At 35.6% G+C, this 17434-nt stretch overlaps 1 protein-coding gene across 1 annotated transcript in view; it reads left to right on the top strand.

Moving 5' to 3' along the window:
• LOC130055015 (uncharacterized) overlaps window positions 1–15575 on the top strand; it is a 24684-nt gene extending 9109 nt beyond the window's left edge. Inside the window, exons 3-15 of the mRNA XM_056166164.1 lie at window positions 251–367; window positions 1631–1708; window positions 3178–3305; window positions 8239–8325; window positions 9890–9982; window positions 10099–10212; window positions 12213–12417; window positions 12737–12880; window positions 13288–13373; window positions 13969–14039; window positions 14862–14962; window positions 15087–15503; window positions 15565–15575. Coding sequence (XP_056022139.1) covers window positions 251–367; window positions 1631–1708; window positions 3178–3305; window positions 8239–8325; window positions 9890–9982; window positions 10099–10212; window positions 12213–12417; window positions 12737–12880; window positions 13288–13373; window positions 13969–14039; window positions 14862–14962; window positions 15087–15503; window positions 15565–15575 — 1652 coding nt within the window. The remainder of the gene's footprint in view (window positions 1–250; window positions 368–1630; window positions 1709–3177; window positions 3306–8238; window positions 8326–9889; window positions 9983–10098; window positions 10213–12212; window positions 12418–12736; window positions 12881–13287; window positions 13374–13968; window positions 14040–14861; window positions 14963–15086; window positions 15504–15564) is intronic.
• Window positions 15576–17434: the final 1859 nt, after the last annotated feature.

The raw sequence follows: 17434 nt of genomic DNA, 5'->3' as shown, positions 1-17434 counted from the left end.
CCGTTCGTGGCACAATGATTTTGACTACGGATAACTCCACTTACCTGTTCAGGATATAGGGCTCACAGCGGGTGTGACCGGTCGACAGAGGATGTTTACTCCTCCTAGGCACCTGATCCCACCTCTGGTGTGTTTAGGGGTCCGTGTTTGCGCAACTATATATTCTGTATTGTTTATAGGAGTTATGAGATTAATCACCGTTCGTTTTCTTTACCTTTCATTTCTTTTTATATTTTAATTTATTTTGTAGAGTTTCTACAGCATAGACCACGCCTTGATGAAAATGTTTCTGTAATAGTCTGTGGACAGGAAACTAAATTTCTTCACTATTACTCAAACCAATATGCTGAAATTAAACAGAGCATAGGTAATATTCGGATAAAGAATAAAAAGAAACACTAACTGCATTTTATTTGCATTCATTTCTTATTTTTTCAAGAATATGCATTCGTACATATACAGTGCATAACACTCACAAAAACGTATGTTTGGAATGGCTCGAACTTTCGAGTACATTGTATCTGGAACGACGAGGCATACGATTGTGAAGCGAGATACAGTGGATGTAATTCTTTTATCGCATATCATATTACCGGTATCCATTTTTTGGTTTCTGGTTTTAAAACAAAATTCGTATAACTTTTTACATAGTTCTGATATTGAAGATGTTTTCTATTCTAACTGAAAAACACGTCATTGATAGTCACTTACCGAGGAAAATTGAGTAGAGTAAAGATTTCTTTTCTATCTTTTGTTCATTTGTTGCATTTCATTCAATTTGCATTCCTCCTACAAACAAATACTTTTAACGCCCCTGATGTGGAATCATGATAGCTAAGCCCCTTTCACACATTCACAGATGAGACGCCGGATCATTCCGTATCGTCAATCCGTGATGGTCCGTGACAATCTGTCATCACCGTGTACAAACTGTACATTCATCCGTCGTCGTCCGGGACCATCCGATTTGGTCAAGTAAATCCAGGGAACAAATTTAAACCTTTTTTATTCGCCGGATCTTCCCGGAAGAAAATTTTCCGTATTGATCCGTGTTAGTTCCGTGAACCTTGGTGTATCAACCTAAAGGTCCATGTACCCACAGAAATATCCACGTGAAGTTCTGGGTCCTACGTGTAAGAAACTTTTCTGCAGATAAACATGGATGTCAACGGATTGTCCCCGGAAACTACACGGACAGCCATGATAAACGCATGGGACCCTGATAATCCGTTGACATTTGTGAATCTCCGTGAAATAACCGTGGAAGGACCGGCAGAAACCGTTATCTTTCGCACGTTCCGTGATCATGCCGTGCCGGCAACGACTGGGATTTTGTCCGGCGACGTACGGGTGGCTACCGTAGAGAAACCGACTTTTACGTGCTTACATCCTGATAAGACTGTTGTACACAATGCCCGTATGAATCTTGATATAGATATAGTATGTCTCTTATAATGACTGGGAATTCCAACAGAAATGAAAGTAGAATGTAATTATAAGAAATAACTCTCCTCATGAAAAGTTTGCTGTCATGAAGCGTTGCAGTTCAAATCCTCATGTATTTTTAAAATGAAAAGTATAACGTTTACTGTATTGAGCCTCTGTTTTGCTTTTTATAATTCCCGTGTAGATGAACTGGAATGTTCCGGACCATCTCCCTTGACTGCTGCCTTCCTGTTAGCTCTTGGTGGACTAGTCGGAGGAGCAGGTATTATTTCAATTACGTATATAACAAACTAATAATTCACCTCTTTGACAAACGGGATGATTTCAGCTTCTCCATCGTCAAATTCCGATATTTGTATATAATTCCAATGTTATTTATTAAAATTGTTTTGATTGGACAAAAATAAAGCTGAATAAGAGTTTACACATCAATAAATCCGAAAACGCGATGTATTCATACACGCCTGAAAACAAATAACATAGTGCGGGGAAACTATTCAAATTTTTGCAATTGTTAATAAAGTGAATGAATTGGAATTATAAGAATCAAACATTCTTTTTGAAGAATTTATCGATGTGTAAAGTCCGGACATTTTACTCACAAACTTAACATAAAAGTGCTTCACACTTTTATTCAGTTTGTGAGTAAAATGTCCGGAGTTTACACATCGATAAATTCTTCAAAAAGAATGTTTAATCCTTTAATAAATACTCCATTATCACATGCAACTGGTGTTTAGGTATCTCAATTGATTCAATACGCAAGAGCATGTTTTGGGTATGATTGCTTTTTAAATGGAGATTGACTAATGACAAATATGTTGATGTTGCAGGCGTTTCAACAATTTCGTGTAAAGTCTGCATCTTGCAAATCCTGTGGTCATTTCAATGATCTAATTTACAAAATACAAGCCCCACGTATCGCTTGATCGAATACTGTCTGAAGTGTTTCAAATCAACTGTTCTTTAAAAATACTGATTTCATCTACGGTTGACTCCGTTTACCTGATCAAGATATAGGGCTAATAGCGGGTGTGACCTGTCAACAGGGGATGATTACTCCTCTGAGGCACCTGATCCCACCTCTGGTATGCCCAGCGGTCCATGTTTCCCTTCTCTTGTATTATTTATATGATTTGTGAGATTGATCACTGTTCGTTATCTACACTTATTCCAGAAAATTGTAGATTAAGTGATCTATACGAAAGCTAAATAAACGAGTTTCATTCAAATGTTCACTGACACCGATATTTATTGTATTAATTGAGTACATACTGAAACACATATACACATCCGGTCAAAGTCAGGAATGGATGACCAGCTCATTGGTTCCTACATTACAGTTTTAGCAGTATGTCAGAATTATATCTACATAATATGTTGGATGTGAGTGTTTGTAAGATGAACTATGTCTATAAAATTGAAGCTACATCTTACACCAGACCCATTAAAGACTTACTCGTGCATTCCCTAGTAGTTGTTTTCACTTTAATATCAGCTGTCACATACTATACCTGACCTGTAACATATCTGATCCCACCTCTGATGTGTCTAGGGGTCCCTGTTTGCCCAACTCTCTATTTTGTTTTGCTTATAGGAGTTATGAGATGGATCACTGTGCGTTATCCTCACCTATATAGGAGTTATGAGATTGATCACTGTTCGTTATCCTCACCTTTATAGGAGTTATGAGATTGTTAACTGTTCGTTATTTTCACCTTTCATTTACAGCTTACAGCTTGCATGTTGGAGACTTCATTTTGCATCCCAGAGTAGTCGTTTTCACTGACGGCAAACCAACGGACTTTAGGAACTTAAACGCCTTTGACAGCGAGGCGGATTTAACACCCAATGATGGTGTAAGCATTCTTCACCGAAAATTGCAAAACATTTTTCTCTCGTAAAGATAAAAACAATGTTGTAATAAAAATGATAGAAGTAATGCAATGAATAATCAATGAAAACATTTATCCTAAGCCTTAGATGATCTTTTCCTTAAAATAAAAGACACATTGGTTTTAATGGTCACCTGAATATCACACAACTTAGACCATCAATTATTAGTATTGTGTTTTGTATGTTGAGGGTGTGTTTTTCTTCAACTCCGAGAACTTAAAATGATAGCTTGTAACAGCATTGTCTTTCTTTGTAAAGTTCGTTATTACAACTGTAATATATAAGAACTTAGCATTAATTCCACTTTTGGTAATCGTACTTATACTCCAACTCTCCTTTCAAAACATGAAATTATTCAAACTCATGCTTCAATTTTAGACAAATTTAATATCCCAGTCAATGGGTCGAATGAATAAGAGTTACCGTATATATACTGGATTTTTAAAGTACATAAAATCCCTTACAAAGATACATGGCTGGATCCAGTAAGTGTTCTACCAAACCCCTATCTTTGCTCCTCACGAAAATATTAACAGCTGTGATGGAGAAACTGCAAACTTACCGTGCGACTTCATCTGCCAGAAGTGGTCTAAATTAAATGGAGATTCTTAAAAATTCTAAAGAACTTTTAGTAAACTTTAAATCGCGAAACTTTTCTCAAATCAACTGCATCAAAACGTATGACTTTTCAACACTATACACGACTATCCTTCACCATAAATTAAAGACTAGACTTTTTGACATCATAGACAGTTGCTTCTTCAACAATAATGGAAAACGGAAATATTCATATCTATTATATCACTGGTCGTTATCTTCACCTTTCATCTAGTGATCAGTCATCCAAAAATTACTTTGTTAAACACCACTCTGATTCCACGCACACGTACTTTGAAGTTGAAATAAAAAACATTAGTTCCTGATTGACAATATCTTTGTGATCTTTGGTGAACAGGTCTTCCAATAGTCTGTTGGAATTCCCATGGGCACGATTCATCCTCCTTTGTTAGCTGACCCGTTTTTATATTCATATCAAGCAGAATTTCTTGAAAAAACTTCTACTCGAGAAGACATTTCTTGCTGTGGCCTTCAATTCAACATTTAGATATATCGACGACGTTTCATCTATTAACAATAATAACTTTCATTCGTATTTCGATTCGATATATCACTTGAACTCGAAGTAAGACACCACAGAGTCGTCCACTTTTGCATCATACTTAGATATTTTATTGAAAGTAGATATTAATGGCAAACTAACAACTCAACTTTATGACAAATGAGATAATTTCAACTTCTCCATAGTCAACTTCCCATATTTATGTAGCAATATTCCATTATTAACTGCATATGGTGTTTATATCTCTCAACTGATTCGATACACAAGAACTTAATCTGCGTATAGTCAGTTTTTAAATTGAAGCAAGCAACAGACAAACAAGTTAATGGTACAGGGTTTCAGCAGTCTCGTTTAAAGTCAGCATTTCGAAAATTATATGGTCGTTATAACGATCTGATTTACCGATACAACCTATCATTGGGTCAAATGCTGTCTGACGTGTTTCATACCGTTCTTGGCACACTGATTATGAGTACGGATAACTCCGTTTACCTGATAAAGGTATAGGCTCACAACGGGTGTGACCGGGGATGCTTACTGCTCCTAGGCACCTGATTCCTGATTTGTCAAGGGGTCCATGTTTGTCCTACTATCTATTTTTTGCTTATAGGAGCTATGAGATTGATCACTGTTATCTTCATCTCTCACGTAATTCTTCTGAACTTTCGTTCCATGTACTAAACGCCCTTAATATCTCCCATTTACTTAATCATGACACATAATTATTTCCTTTTGAAGTTCAAACCACGATTGTTTCAATTGTAAATATCTGTACAAAATCATCAAACAGTATTGGTAAGGAAATTTGGAAACAAGCTAAAACAACTTTTAAAAAAGAGAAATGACCTTCATTCAGGGCCATGACACACAGTCCGATTATTAACATTTTGCAACGCATGATATAAGTTTTCAAGAGTAAAGAGTATATTTAAATATGTAGTGCATTTTCAGTTTGAGTCATAGCACTACAAGCTGGGATAGGGCTATATAACCAACGTTCTTACATAGGCATTGCGCCTGCTGCCAAATCCTACGTATGTATGCATTTACAACTATGCACCCTGGATGTGTAGTAGATGTTAGGAGTAAGAGAGAGATATTCAAATATTTGATGCATATTCAGGATGTAGTCTCCTGCTAAAGGAACTATAAGTTTCACAATCTTGGTAGAAGCATTCTGATCATAGTCACTACACATATAGTTATTGTCCTATTGCGCAGGAATAAAGAGGATTTTCATCGATTCAAATAGCCAAATTTTCGCAATAGCACCGTCATGATACCTTAGCCTGCCCTAATCAAAGAACTTCATAATTTTGGTAGATGGCTATATGCTCAATATAACTATACACATCATTTGTTCCCTGTATGGTAACTTTCAAAATTTCAAATAATGAAAGCATTTTCACTATATGATCTATATAGCCGCGTTCTTAGGTATAAATTTCTGATCAACAATTTTGGTAGAGACTGTCCAAGTATAACTATGCACCCACATTTATGCTAGATGTTCAGCAGTGAAGATGTCTAAAAATTGTACCAATTTATAAAGTTTTCAGTCTTTTCTAGAAGGCCTCCAAAGGACAGGGAATTCTTAAGGTTTAGTTTCTTTACCAAAAGATAACCTGCTATTTTGTTGACAATTGGCTATGCATTTTCTAAGATAAGGTAAGAAATGTACAAAAGTTAACGACGGACGACGAACTACAAATATAACTAGTTCTAATTGTAACGGGGACCGTTACATATGTTCCCCAAACCTCCCCCAATTAAAAAGTGATGTCCTTGTGAATCTATAGCAAAAATTATTTTATTTTCGCCTTTAATTACATGTACTACGTTCAATATAGTCATTTCAGTACCAAGAGATGAAAGAAAGCGTTGCACGTGCATACACGCGCACGCGTGTATGATTCCGAATTTTTGTTGATGTCGTTCAACAAATATTTGTATCATATATCCACAGTATGAATTTCATAACGTTTCCACCATATATAAGGAAGTTATAGCGATTTTAAAATCGTCCAATCAGAATTCAGCACACGTGCATGCACGTGCTGAGCAGTAATTCTAACTACAGCAATTTGTAAGGCGTGCCAAGACACATCTAAACCCCTAATATCAATAGAATTTGATGAAATACAAAAACGCTATCGTCCTTTGAAAATTGAACATTTGAAAAACGTTGAACGCGCATGCGTGTGCGCGTTGACATTTTTTGTTACACCAATATATAGATACACATATTGTCTACGTATACTGTGAATATCATCTCATTCGCTTCATCAATAAGATAGTTACATACGTTTTAGTATTATCCAATCAAAATGAAGCGCACGTGCATGCGCGTGCAAATTGGTAATTTTGACCAAGCAAATCCGTTAAGGGTCTCAATATCTACCTATGATATGAATATCAAGCCATTTCAATAAACAACAAAAAAGTTAGACTGATTCCAAAGTTAGTGTACAAATTTTGTAATGCATGTGCACCCGCATGCGTGCGCGTGCAGACAAAATAACAATTATTTTTCATATCTACAAATGATATACTACCATCCTATTTAGGCTTCATATCGATCCCTTTAATATTCTGATTTTCCATTTTTTGTACTAAAATTGCAGTGCACGTGCCTGCGCATGCATGCACGTCCAGACAAAATGACTATACTATGCACATCTTCAAACGCTATACTATCACCCTGGAAAGTTTCATATCGATCCCTTTTGTAGTTTCTGAGAACACTACCGGACAAAAAAGTACCGGAGAAAAAGAATAATAACGAGCTATAACTGTGTTGGGATGCCAACACAAATGTCTCCGAACACCTCCCCATGTCAGAAATGCTTTTTGATGCCAGATATGCACTCAGGATCCTCAAAAAACCCTAGAAACTAAATTTGGTTGAAATCCGATGGACTTGTTTGTTGTGTTTTGAAACATTTGAAAATAGATTGGAAGGGAATACTGATGCTAGAAATGAACTGTGGACCCTCCATTTACCCCAGAACCCAAATGTTGTAGATATTTTAACACTTTGAAATATTTTGGCATATGGCGGCCATTTTGAAAATGGCGGCTCAAAAAAAATTTGATGGTGGAAATGGACTGGCTCCAAAAAAAAATTGATGGTGGAAATGGACTTGGGGTCACTAAATTACCCTTGAAATAGAATTTGGTTGAAATCCGACAACATTGAGTTTTTGACGTTTTTTGGCCGCCATCTTGAAACCGCGGCCATTTTAAAAATTTGAAAAGTTGATTGCACCCCTCCTAGTGACCCCCTATCAGCTCACAAAGTTTGAAGTGGATCTGTCTAAGCACTTTCACAAAATCGCGCGGACAAATTTCTCACTAAAGAAGAGGAATAATAAGAAAAAGAAGAAGAAAATAATAATAAGAAGAAGAAGAATAAGTAACGGAACAAAAACAATATGTCTCCGACACTTTGTGTTCGGAGACATAATAATAAGAAGAAGAAGAAGAAGAAACAGAGTAAAAACAATATGTTCCCAAACGTTGTTTGGGGAACATAATTACCTGTAATGGTAGATAGTAATCCCGAAGATAGCAATACCGGTAAATCGTCTGACCTAACTCGCTAACATTAGAACAGGGTGTGCATCATATATGATGATTTTTTTAGCCATTCTACTCCAAAAATGGCTTTTAAATAACCGTTTCCGTATATTCATCATTTTGTTCTCGTCTCTCTTTCATATTTGCCAATTTATGCATACTGGGGAGTAAATAATGAAAAATTTCTCTTTATACAGCAAATAGCAACCCTCTGTTCACATACCTATCGAATAGGAGTACAGCATCCGATTTTCTGCTTTCCAGTCGGAGAAAACCCCAATTACGTAAGTAATGTGACATGTAGTCATTACATACAATACGAGGATCAATAAAATTGTGATTTCTAGTATTTTTCATGCGCGATGCAAATGACGTCAAAATAGCACATCGTTCCCCGTCTACGTCCCTTGCAGAATTTTGTTTCAAATCTTTCTATCCACATGTATTGTTGTAAATATGTAAATATAAGCTCATGTTTGATGAGCTTTCCCTAAGAAATCTACTTATTGTTTCTTCCGTAGGCTTTCTCCCACTACTTTTGATTTTTGATCTAAGGAATACTTAAGCAAAATACAAATAAATTAACCGGGTGATCGTTTATTTCAATCACACATACAAATATACATGCGTCTGCAGAACTGTGGCTCTCTGGGAAAGATTGGAATAAACCACAGATCTGTAGATATATCCATTTTAAAAACACAACTTTTTTCTCCGCACGATTTGAGTCTTTTATCGCTGCCTCAAACTTTTCATTTCAAAGATCCCTAAAATACATTCCCATTTCGCAAGATATGCCGTCGAGCATTCATTGAAGCCTGAGGCGAACCGAAGACTCACAAATTCAATAGATTTCGCTTATCTGTTGATAGGTTGTCCACTGTTTGTAAATTAAAAACAAAACAAATTGAATATATATATCTATATATGTGTGTATATATATATAAATAGGGGTAACTGGTCAAATACGAAAGAGATATGAATGTACAATGACTCATTCTGTCATTCATGTACAGAAAATATGTAAATTTGGGTGTTTAGTATACCAAACTTGCGGACCAAAAAGCTTTAACTAAGTAATTGCTACATCTAACTTTGTGAGAGATAGCCGTCCTTACAACTTTGATGAGAATATAATATGATGTAACATATACGATCGTTATTTATCATCACTATGCTATTTTCTCGTCACTTGAAATTATATATGTTCCATTTTACTAGTGTTATCTAAACAGAGTAACTTGACAGGGAAGAGTTCAGTGACCTTGATCTTTGCGAGTTTCAAATACATTTACTAGGTGTTGTAATCAAGGATAAGGAAAGATGCAATCACCAGTTAAATTCACATTTTGTCTTCAATACACAATGCTGTCTGACGTGTTTCATACCCTTTGTTATACCGTTCTTGAAACTGATTTTGAATACGGAGACCTCCGTTTACCTGATCGTGATATAGGACTCACGATGGGTGTGACCGGTCGACAGGGGATGTTTACTCCTCCTACGCACCTGATCCTACCTCTGGTATGTCCAGGGGTCCGTGTTTGTCCAACTATCTAATTTGTACTGCTTATAGGAGTTATGAAATTGATCACTGTTCGTTATATTCACCTTTCACACTGTACACCTAGTGGTGTAGTGTCAAGGTGAATTATTTGCATACACACTAATTGGATTCGAAACCTCTAAGGGAGACTACAACGCGATCAAAATTGAAACAGTAAATGAAATTCATTGCTATGAAACTATTGATGATTTTTTTTATGCGTTTGTCCGATTTGTGTACATTAATGAAATAGATGTTTGAGATACATGTTATTTTTCTTGTGACGCCCATTTATATTGCAGGATTTATTGCACACAATATCGTCGCTGTCTAATGGAGGAAAGGTTTTGGAGATTAGTAAAGCAAAGTGTTTTGGACGTTACATTATCCATCATGTAACTTTCTATTTCATTCCTATGTCAATATGTTATTACATTGTTATCCAGTCTTTACGTGTTTCTGAACTTTAGTATTAGCGATCAAAAGTTAAAACTTAAACATATTATTACAGGTAGCAGCGGATTGTATTTCAAAGGCAGGAAATGAGAAAATGATTGAAAGACAAAACTTGAGATTTGTCGTTGAGCTCGTAATTCCTACTGAGACATATGATGAGGACGATTTGGTATTCCATTTTTATACCATTTTCATGCCATCGTTATATCACTTAGCATTGCATTTTAATATCACTTAGTATTTCATTTTTATGCCCTTTTAGTATTATTTTTTTTCTTTTTTACCCTTGTAGTATTTCTTTTATATACACTTGCAGTATTTCTTTTATATACACTTGTAGTATTTCTTTTATATACACTTGTAGTATTTCTTTTATATACACTTGTAGTATTTCTTTTATATACACTTGTAGTATTTCTTTTATATACCCGTGTTGTGTTTCTTTTTTATGCCCTTTTAGTATGTTATTTTTAGACCCCTTTATCAATTCTGTTTTCGTAACCTTTCAGCAGTTTTTAAAACCCTTTTAGTATTTCTTCTCAATACCCATTTAGCATTCCATTTTAGTATTTCTTTTTCATATTCTTTTAGTGTTACTTTATTTTATTTTAGTACTCTACATATGTGTATTTGTTTTAGCCTTTTAGTTTTTCTTTAATAAAATACCTTTCAGTATTCTATTTCGTTTTGTATAGAGTTTTTTTGGTATTTCTTTTATTCATACCCTTATAGTATTCTATTTTTATTACCCCCCCCCCCCCCCAGCCCAATGAAAGAAGTGGGGCATATTGATTTGCACCTGTCAGTCGGTATGTCAGTCGGTCGGTCGGTAGACCACATGTTTTCCGCATAATATCTTGAGAACCATTCACTTGATCGTAATGATATTTCCTATGTGCGTTGGTTATGATTAGAAGAGGACCCCTATTGTTTTTCAGGTCAAAAGGTGGTCAAATGTCAAGGGTCAATCTACTCTGAACATAAAAAGACACTGTCCGCTCAATATCTTGAGAACACTTTGCTTCACAGACATGAAACTTGGTACACTCAACAAGTAGGTGATCCCTATTTTGATGTCATATGGTCAAAGATCAAGGGTCAAACTGGACATAGGAATATACTGACCCTCAATGTTTAGAGAACCCTTTGTTTGACAGATATCAATCTTGATACACTGGTACATTTTCAGGAGAACATAACTCCATATTGATTTTGAGGTCACGTGGTCAAGGGTCCAAGAGTTAAACTAGACATAGGAAGATACTGACCACAACTTGTTTCTCAGTAGGCTGTCTCGATCTAAAAGCTGAGCATACGCAGAACAAGTTCTTAATTGTGTATCGAATCAGTTTAGAAACATAAACACCATATGCAAGTGATAACGGAATATTGCTACATAAATACGGGAAACCGAAGGCAACCCGCTTTTCACATAGCACAACCGCTAGTTTGCAGTGAGCATCCATGAGCAACAAAATCTTCAAGCTTCAGACAGACGAAAATATGAATGAAAATAATTATTCTTATAGATAGAACTTGGGCAATATATCTAAATACTGAGTTGGAGGCCACTGCAAGAGATTTTCTCTTTTTATGTAAAGCTCTCGAATATGGTCTACTTCGTGAAAATAAAAAAAACAAGTCAACTAATAAAGGAGCACAATACGAGCCCAAGGGAATTCCAACAAACTGAGCATCAAAGACTACGAAGATATATTGTATACTAGTATCATTTAAGGTTGCAATTTCTCAAAGGTCGCATTATCTTATTAGATCAAAATCCAACAGAATTCCATTATTTCATTCATACTGTGTGAAATTCCTGTACTTTAATTCTTTATACAGTCACATTTACACTTCTTTGATGATATATAGATATGCACTAGATTGATGATAAATACTGCGATTGTCAAATTACATTTAACATTTTTGTACATTTACGTTCAACATTTTTAAATTTACATTAAATGAATGCTACATTGCATAATTACAAATAAAGTTACAGGGATAGGATTTTAACCCGGTTAGCATTCCATAGTTTTCAGTCAATATTGAGAATACTGATTAGGAACACTTTCTACGGTTTGCGTTTGCCTGACCAATGATTAAACTATATAGAGCTTGCTGTAATCAGGATCGATATTGCTTGATGAAATGTATAATTTTCAGGATATCATATACGAGTTGATACAAAATAGAGAAAGAATTCTCATAACTCAAAATAAAATGGATGAAGACGCAGATGAGTTCGTTTTTAAAGAAAAATATTCTACTGTTCCCAGTCTTGGTACAAGAGTTTGCCGTGGTCCTCACTGGAGATTTCAGAACCAGGACAACAGGGGAAATGGAACTATAGTTGGACACGGGGATACAGGTAATTCAACAGTACACATGGAATAAGTGAAAGACGTGCAGTACAAGGCAAGTAAAAGTGCATCGTAAGCCAAAGTCACACAGTACAAGGTATACAAAGACACATTGTACATCAAGTCATATGCAAACAATGCAAGGGGTGTCAAAGACACATAACTAAAGGTAGGTCAAAACGTTGACATTCTTAGTGCGATATCGATGTACCTTTAGAATGCTTTGTAATTAAAAATATGAACTTTTGTTATTTGCTTAAATTGTGTCCATCTTAGATGATAATACAGAAATGTGCAGAACCAAAATTGTTCTGTTTTTGTTGACAGCTGGTGTTGTTCTTGTGGAATGGGATACTGGGGAGCGGTTTGTCTACAACTACGGAATAAACGAAGTATATGATATTGTGGTTTGTGAGGAACCAAGAACTTCTATTGATGGTTTTGTTGCTGTTGGGTGTTTTGTAAAGAGGGGCAAGTATTTTATTAGAAAAACGAAGTGGCTAGTAGATCATATTCACGACAACTGGCGTCATTCAAGAGAAATAACATCGTAATACTCGATGATTTCACAACACAAAGGAAAAATAAATATCAGCAATAATTTTCTTGTCTTTTCAAATCTAATTGCTGATTTGTAGATCGTGATTCAAGTAGGACAGATCTTTTTTAAAACGTTTTAGGCTACTTTAGACTAAAACTTCATTTATTAAATAACTGAGGCAAATTTGGAAATTTTCACTATCTAAATTATATTGTGTATATCCTCTACTTTTCATCTGTAAGTACTTTGTTTTGTGTGTTATTTCTCTTTGAATTAATTCATTTGCAATCTATAAAGTCTTGTTAAACAAAATGTTAACTTTTCTTATTTCTACAAGGCCCTGACTGGAAATGGGAAGAACAGGATGGCGGGAAGGGTTCTGTAGGAACAGCTTACCGAGTGATGGATAACGACAGCGTTTACGTTAGTTTTCTATGCTTTGTCTATGTTAGCTCATTGATAACGCCAGCGTTTACGTTAGTTTTCTATGCTTTGTCTATGTTAGTTCATTGATAACGCCAGGCGTTTACGTTAGTTTTCTATGCTTTGTCTATGTTAGCTCATTGATAACGCCAGCGTTTACGTTAGTTTTCTAGGCTAAGGGCAACATGTACATGTTTTGTCTATAATATATATCCCAACGATCAAGAACCCTGACTTTTGGATAATCATTCGGATGTGCATTTTGAATTGTTGGTGGGAGATGTACAAGTAATCACTGAAGCCGTAAGCGTCATGCTTAAGTCAAAGTTTGTGGTACTTCATCTGATGACGTCTCTACTCAGTGAAACATTCTCCAAGGAGACGTACGACAAATAAATCAAACAGTTTGCCAATGTTTACATTAATTATTAAAGTTGTCATATATTACATATTCCAACACACGCTATCTATAATGATGTCTATGGTTTGTAACTTGTTAGAAGTTATAAATGTATGTAAATTACAAAAAAAAAGTACCAATATGTAGAGAAAAAGTTTGATGTTTTAAATAACATTGTTGTTTGCCTGACTTCAGGTTCGATGGCCCTGTGGACGAATGGGTAACTACAGATTCGGATACGACGGAAAATACGACATTGAAGTTTGGTACATGTATATCAAGTTATCGCTTGTATATTTATTTCTATCGCGTTTAAAATGTTGAATAGCTAACCTTCGAGTGAGTTACAGCACATTTACTATTGACATACTCTTACCTGTAAATTGACTTGCATCACATTTATAACTTGAAATAGCTTTACATGTAAATCGACTGGCATCATTCTTATAAGTTGAAATAGGCTGACCTGTAGATTGATTTGTATTACATTTAAAGTAAGTTAAAATACATTAAGTTAGAAAACAATACCTGTTACATGTAATTGCGTCCCGTGAGGATCCGAGTGAAAAGGTCCTTAATGTACCCCATGCTTGTTGTAAGAGACAACTAAATGGGGCGGTACTACGGATGAGACTGTAAAAACCGAGGTCCCGTGCCACAGCAGTTGAGACACGTTAAAGATACTTCTCTGCTCAAAGCCATGAGCGCCGAGCATAGGCTTAAATTTTGCAGCCCTTCACCCGCAATGGTGACGTCTCAATGAGCGAAAAATTCTCGAGCGAAACGTTAAACAATATATTACCAACTTGTTTGATTTGCATCACGTTTACGATTCAAAATATATTACCTGTAGATTGATTTGTAGTACGACCTTTATAAGTCAAAATAAGTTACATGTTGATCATTTGCATCACGATTTCAAATCCCCTTTATAAGTATAAAAAAAATAATCAGTTGCTTGATTTACTTCATCTTTATAAGTCGAAATAACCTGTAGATTGATTTCTAGTACCACATACTTGTTAGATAAATTACCTGTTGATCGATTGCATCACCATTTCAAATTGAATTATCCTTATTCGTTGCAGCGACCCGTTTTCCCCGGACGTGAAGAAAGCTGTAACAGAACAACGGCGTACATCAGGCATGTCTGATTCACTCCATGGCCTTCCTTCAACTGATTTAAAGGGTTAGTGATCTGAAATGTACCTTCAATGATTACCACAATAAAACACACACAAAAAAACCAGCGCCTTCTTTTGGACAAATATCTACTTCCCTACAAATATGTATGGATATCTGACAATTTGCAGGTGATTGTGCTGCGAAAGGATCACACTACAATAAACCCAATGAAAGACATGAAAATAAAGATGATACGGAAACTTCAGCATGTATTACTGAAAAATCAGACCTTTGTTCAAACGATGTCATGTTACATAATGAAGCTAGAGTTGATTCAACTGAAACCAAAAATTTCTACAGATCTAAATTAAACATACGAACGGGCCAAGCAGCGAGTACTGTTAGGACAAATGCGATTGACTCTAGTTCGGAACCCCGTTTTCCTATGGAAGTTGATGACTTACAAACTGATTATATACGCAATCTTAGTCCAAACAATGCTTTACAGACTGGAGAAGTGGAGCGTTCTGTGGATATTACAAAACCCGTTAGTCCAAATGAATTTCAAAACACATTGCATGTTATACAAAACAATGCCACTGGAGGTAAGCAAGCAACAGTCTATAATTATGAAAATGAAATTCAGAAAAACGAATTAATACCTAGCAAAGAAATAGATGTAGGTTCAAGTATTCCGCTGCTATTGCAAAACATCAGTAATAAAAAAAAAATTCCACAGATTCTAGTCGGTGCTGGCAATGGAAGGACTCCCTAGGCCTCTGGGTAGACTATCCTGATCATGTGAATGATTTGATCAACCACAGGCTTCAACAGCGTCCTCAGGCCACGGTTGTCATTAATTTTAACGATCAAAGGTGAGAGTACCGTTAAAATGTAGAAAAGTGTTAAAGTTAGTGCACGAGAAACATTGTATATTAAAGAGACGTTAGATATTTGTTTTATATGCTGTATAATACCTGCACTGTTTCATCTTAATTCTAGCATTTCAAACTTTAGTTTCAGACTTGTAGCATCCAGAATGATTCAGATCAACACCGCCACAAAGGAGATACACCGAGTTAGATGGAAGAATATGTAGAAGCTGTTTGGTTCTGTGAAGGATCAACACCAGTAGAGGAACAAAGAGTGTTATTAAACATATTGTAGAATTATCACTTTAGGGGTGTCAGCGAGTCCAGTCACTCTTCATATCATAACATATGCCAGAATTAGTGTAAATTAAATATGGACTCTGAAAACTTCTAAAGAACTAAGAAATTTGAAATTACAAAACTTTTCTCAAATCAACAACATCAAAATGTACGACTTTTCAACACTTTATACGACCATTGCCCACGATAATTTAGAGACTGGAACTTTTGAAATCAAAGAAAGTTGCTTCTTCAGCAAAACGGAAAAAGGAAATATTCATATCTAGTGATCAACTATGCACAAATTTGTTTTGTGAAACACAACTATTTTACGCACTAATACTCTGAAGTTCATATCAAAAAGATGCTGGAGTTCCCCAATAACAATATTTTCGTAGTATTTGGTGATCTGGTCTTCCAACAGTCTGTTTGAATTCCCATGGCCACGATTCGTGCTACTTTATTAGATGACCTGTTTGGGTTGTTTTTTATTTTATTCAAAAGCTTCTACATGAGTAAAAAAAACTTCTGGCTGTGGCCTTCAGTTTGACATTTAAATATATAGACGACGTTTCATCTATTAACAATAATCATTTCAATCCAATTGACGATTCTATATACTCCAGTGATCTCGAAATAAAAGACACCATAGAGTCTCCCACATCTGTTTCCTACTTAGATATTTTATTGAAATTAGATATTAATGACAAACTAACAACTCAACTTTATGACAAAGGGGGTGATTTCAGCTTCTCCATTGTCAACTTCCCATATTCATGTAGCAATATACCATTATCACCTGCATATGGTGTTTATATCTATCAACTGATTCGATATGCAAAAGGTTGTTCTGCAAATGAACAGTTTATAAATCGAGGCAGGCTACTTACAAACAAGATGAATTTACAGGGGTTTCAACAGTCTCTTTTAAAGTCAGCATTGTAAAATTTTATGGTCATTGTAATTACCTAATTTGCCAATAAACATCGCTCATTAGGTCAAATGCTGTCTGGTGTGTTTCATATCAATTATTAGGCCGTTCATGTCACACTGATTTTAACTTAGGATTACCCCGTTTATCTGATCAAAATTTAGGGCTCACGGCGGGTGTGACCGCTCGACAGAGGATCCTTACTCCTCCTAGGCACCTGATCTCAGCTTTGGTATATCCAGGGATCCGTTTTGTCCAACTCTTAGTCTGCATTCCTTTTGGGAGTTAAGAGATTGGTCACTGTTCGTTAATTTTACTATAAAACCAGACTACTGGAAGAAAGTCTCACTGTATAGCCAGTTTCCTTCCTTTATAGTGAGAAGTACATTCTTACTAGTCTTTTTCGCTATGATTTACTTGTGTTGATTAAGATACAAGCACGGTTTCATTTATG

This window comes from Ostrea edulis, chromosome 5 (genome assembly GCF_947568905.1).
Source record: "Ostrea edulis chromosome 5, xbOstEdul1.1, whole genome shotgun sequence".
Taxonomy (NCBI): Eukaryota; Metazoa; Mollusca; class Bivalvia; order Ostreida; family Ostreidae; genus Ostrea; species Ostrea edulis.
Note: the sequence above shows the minus strand (reverse complement) of the source record. Positions and strands in the feature narration are given on the sequence as shown.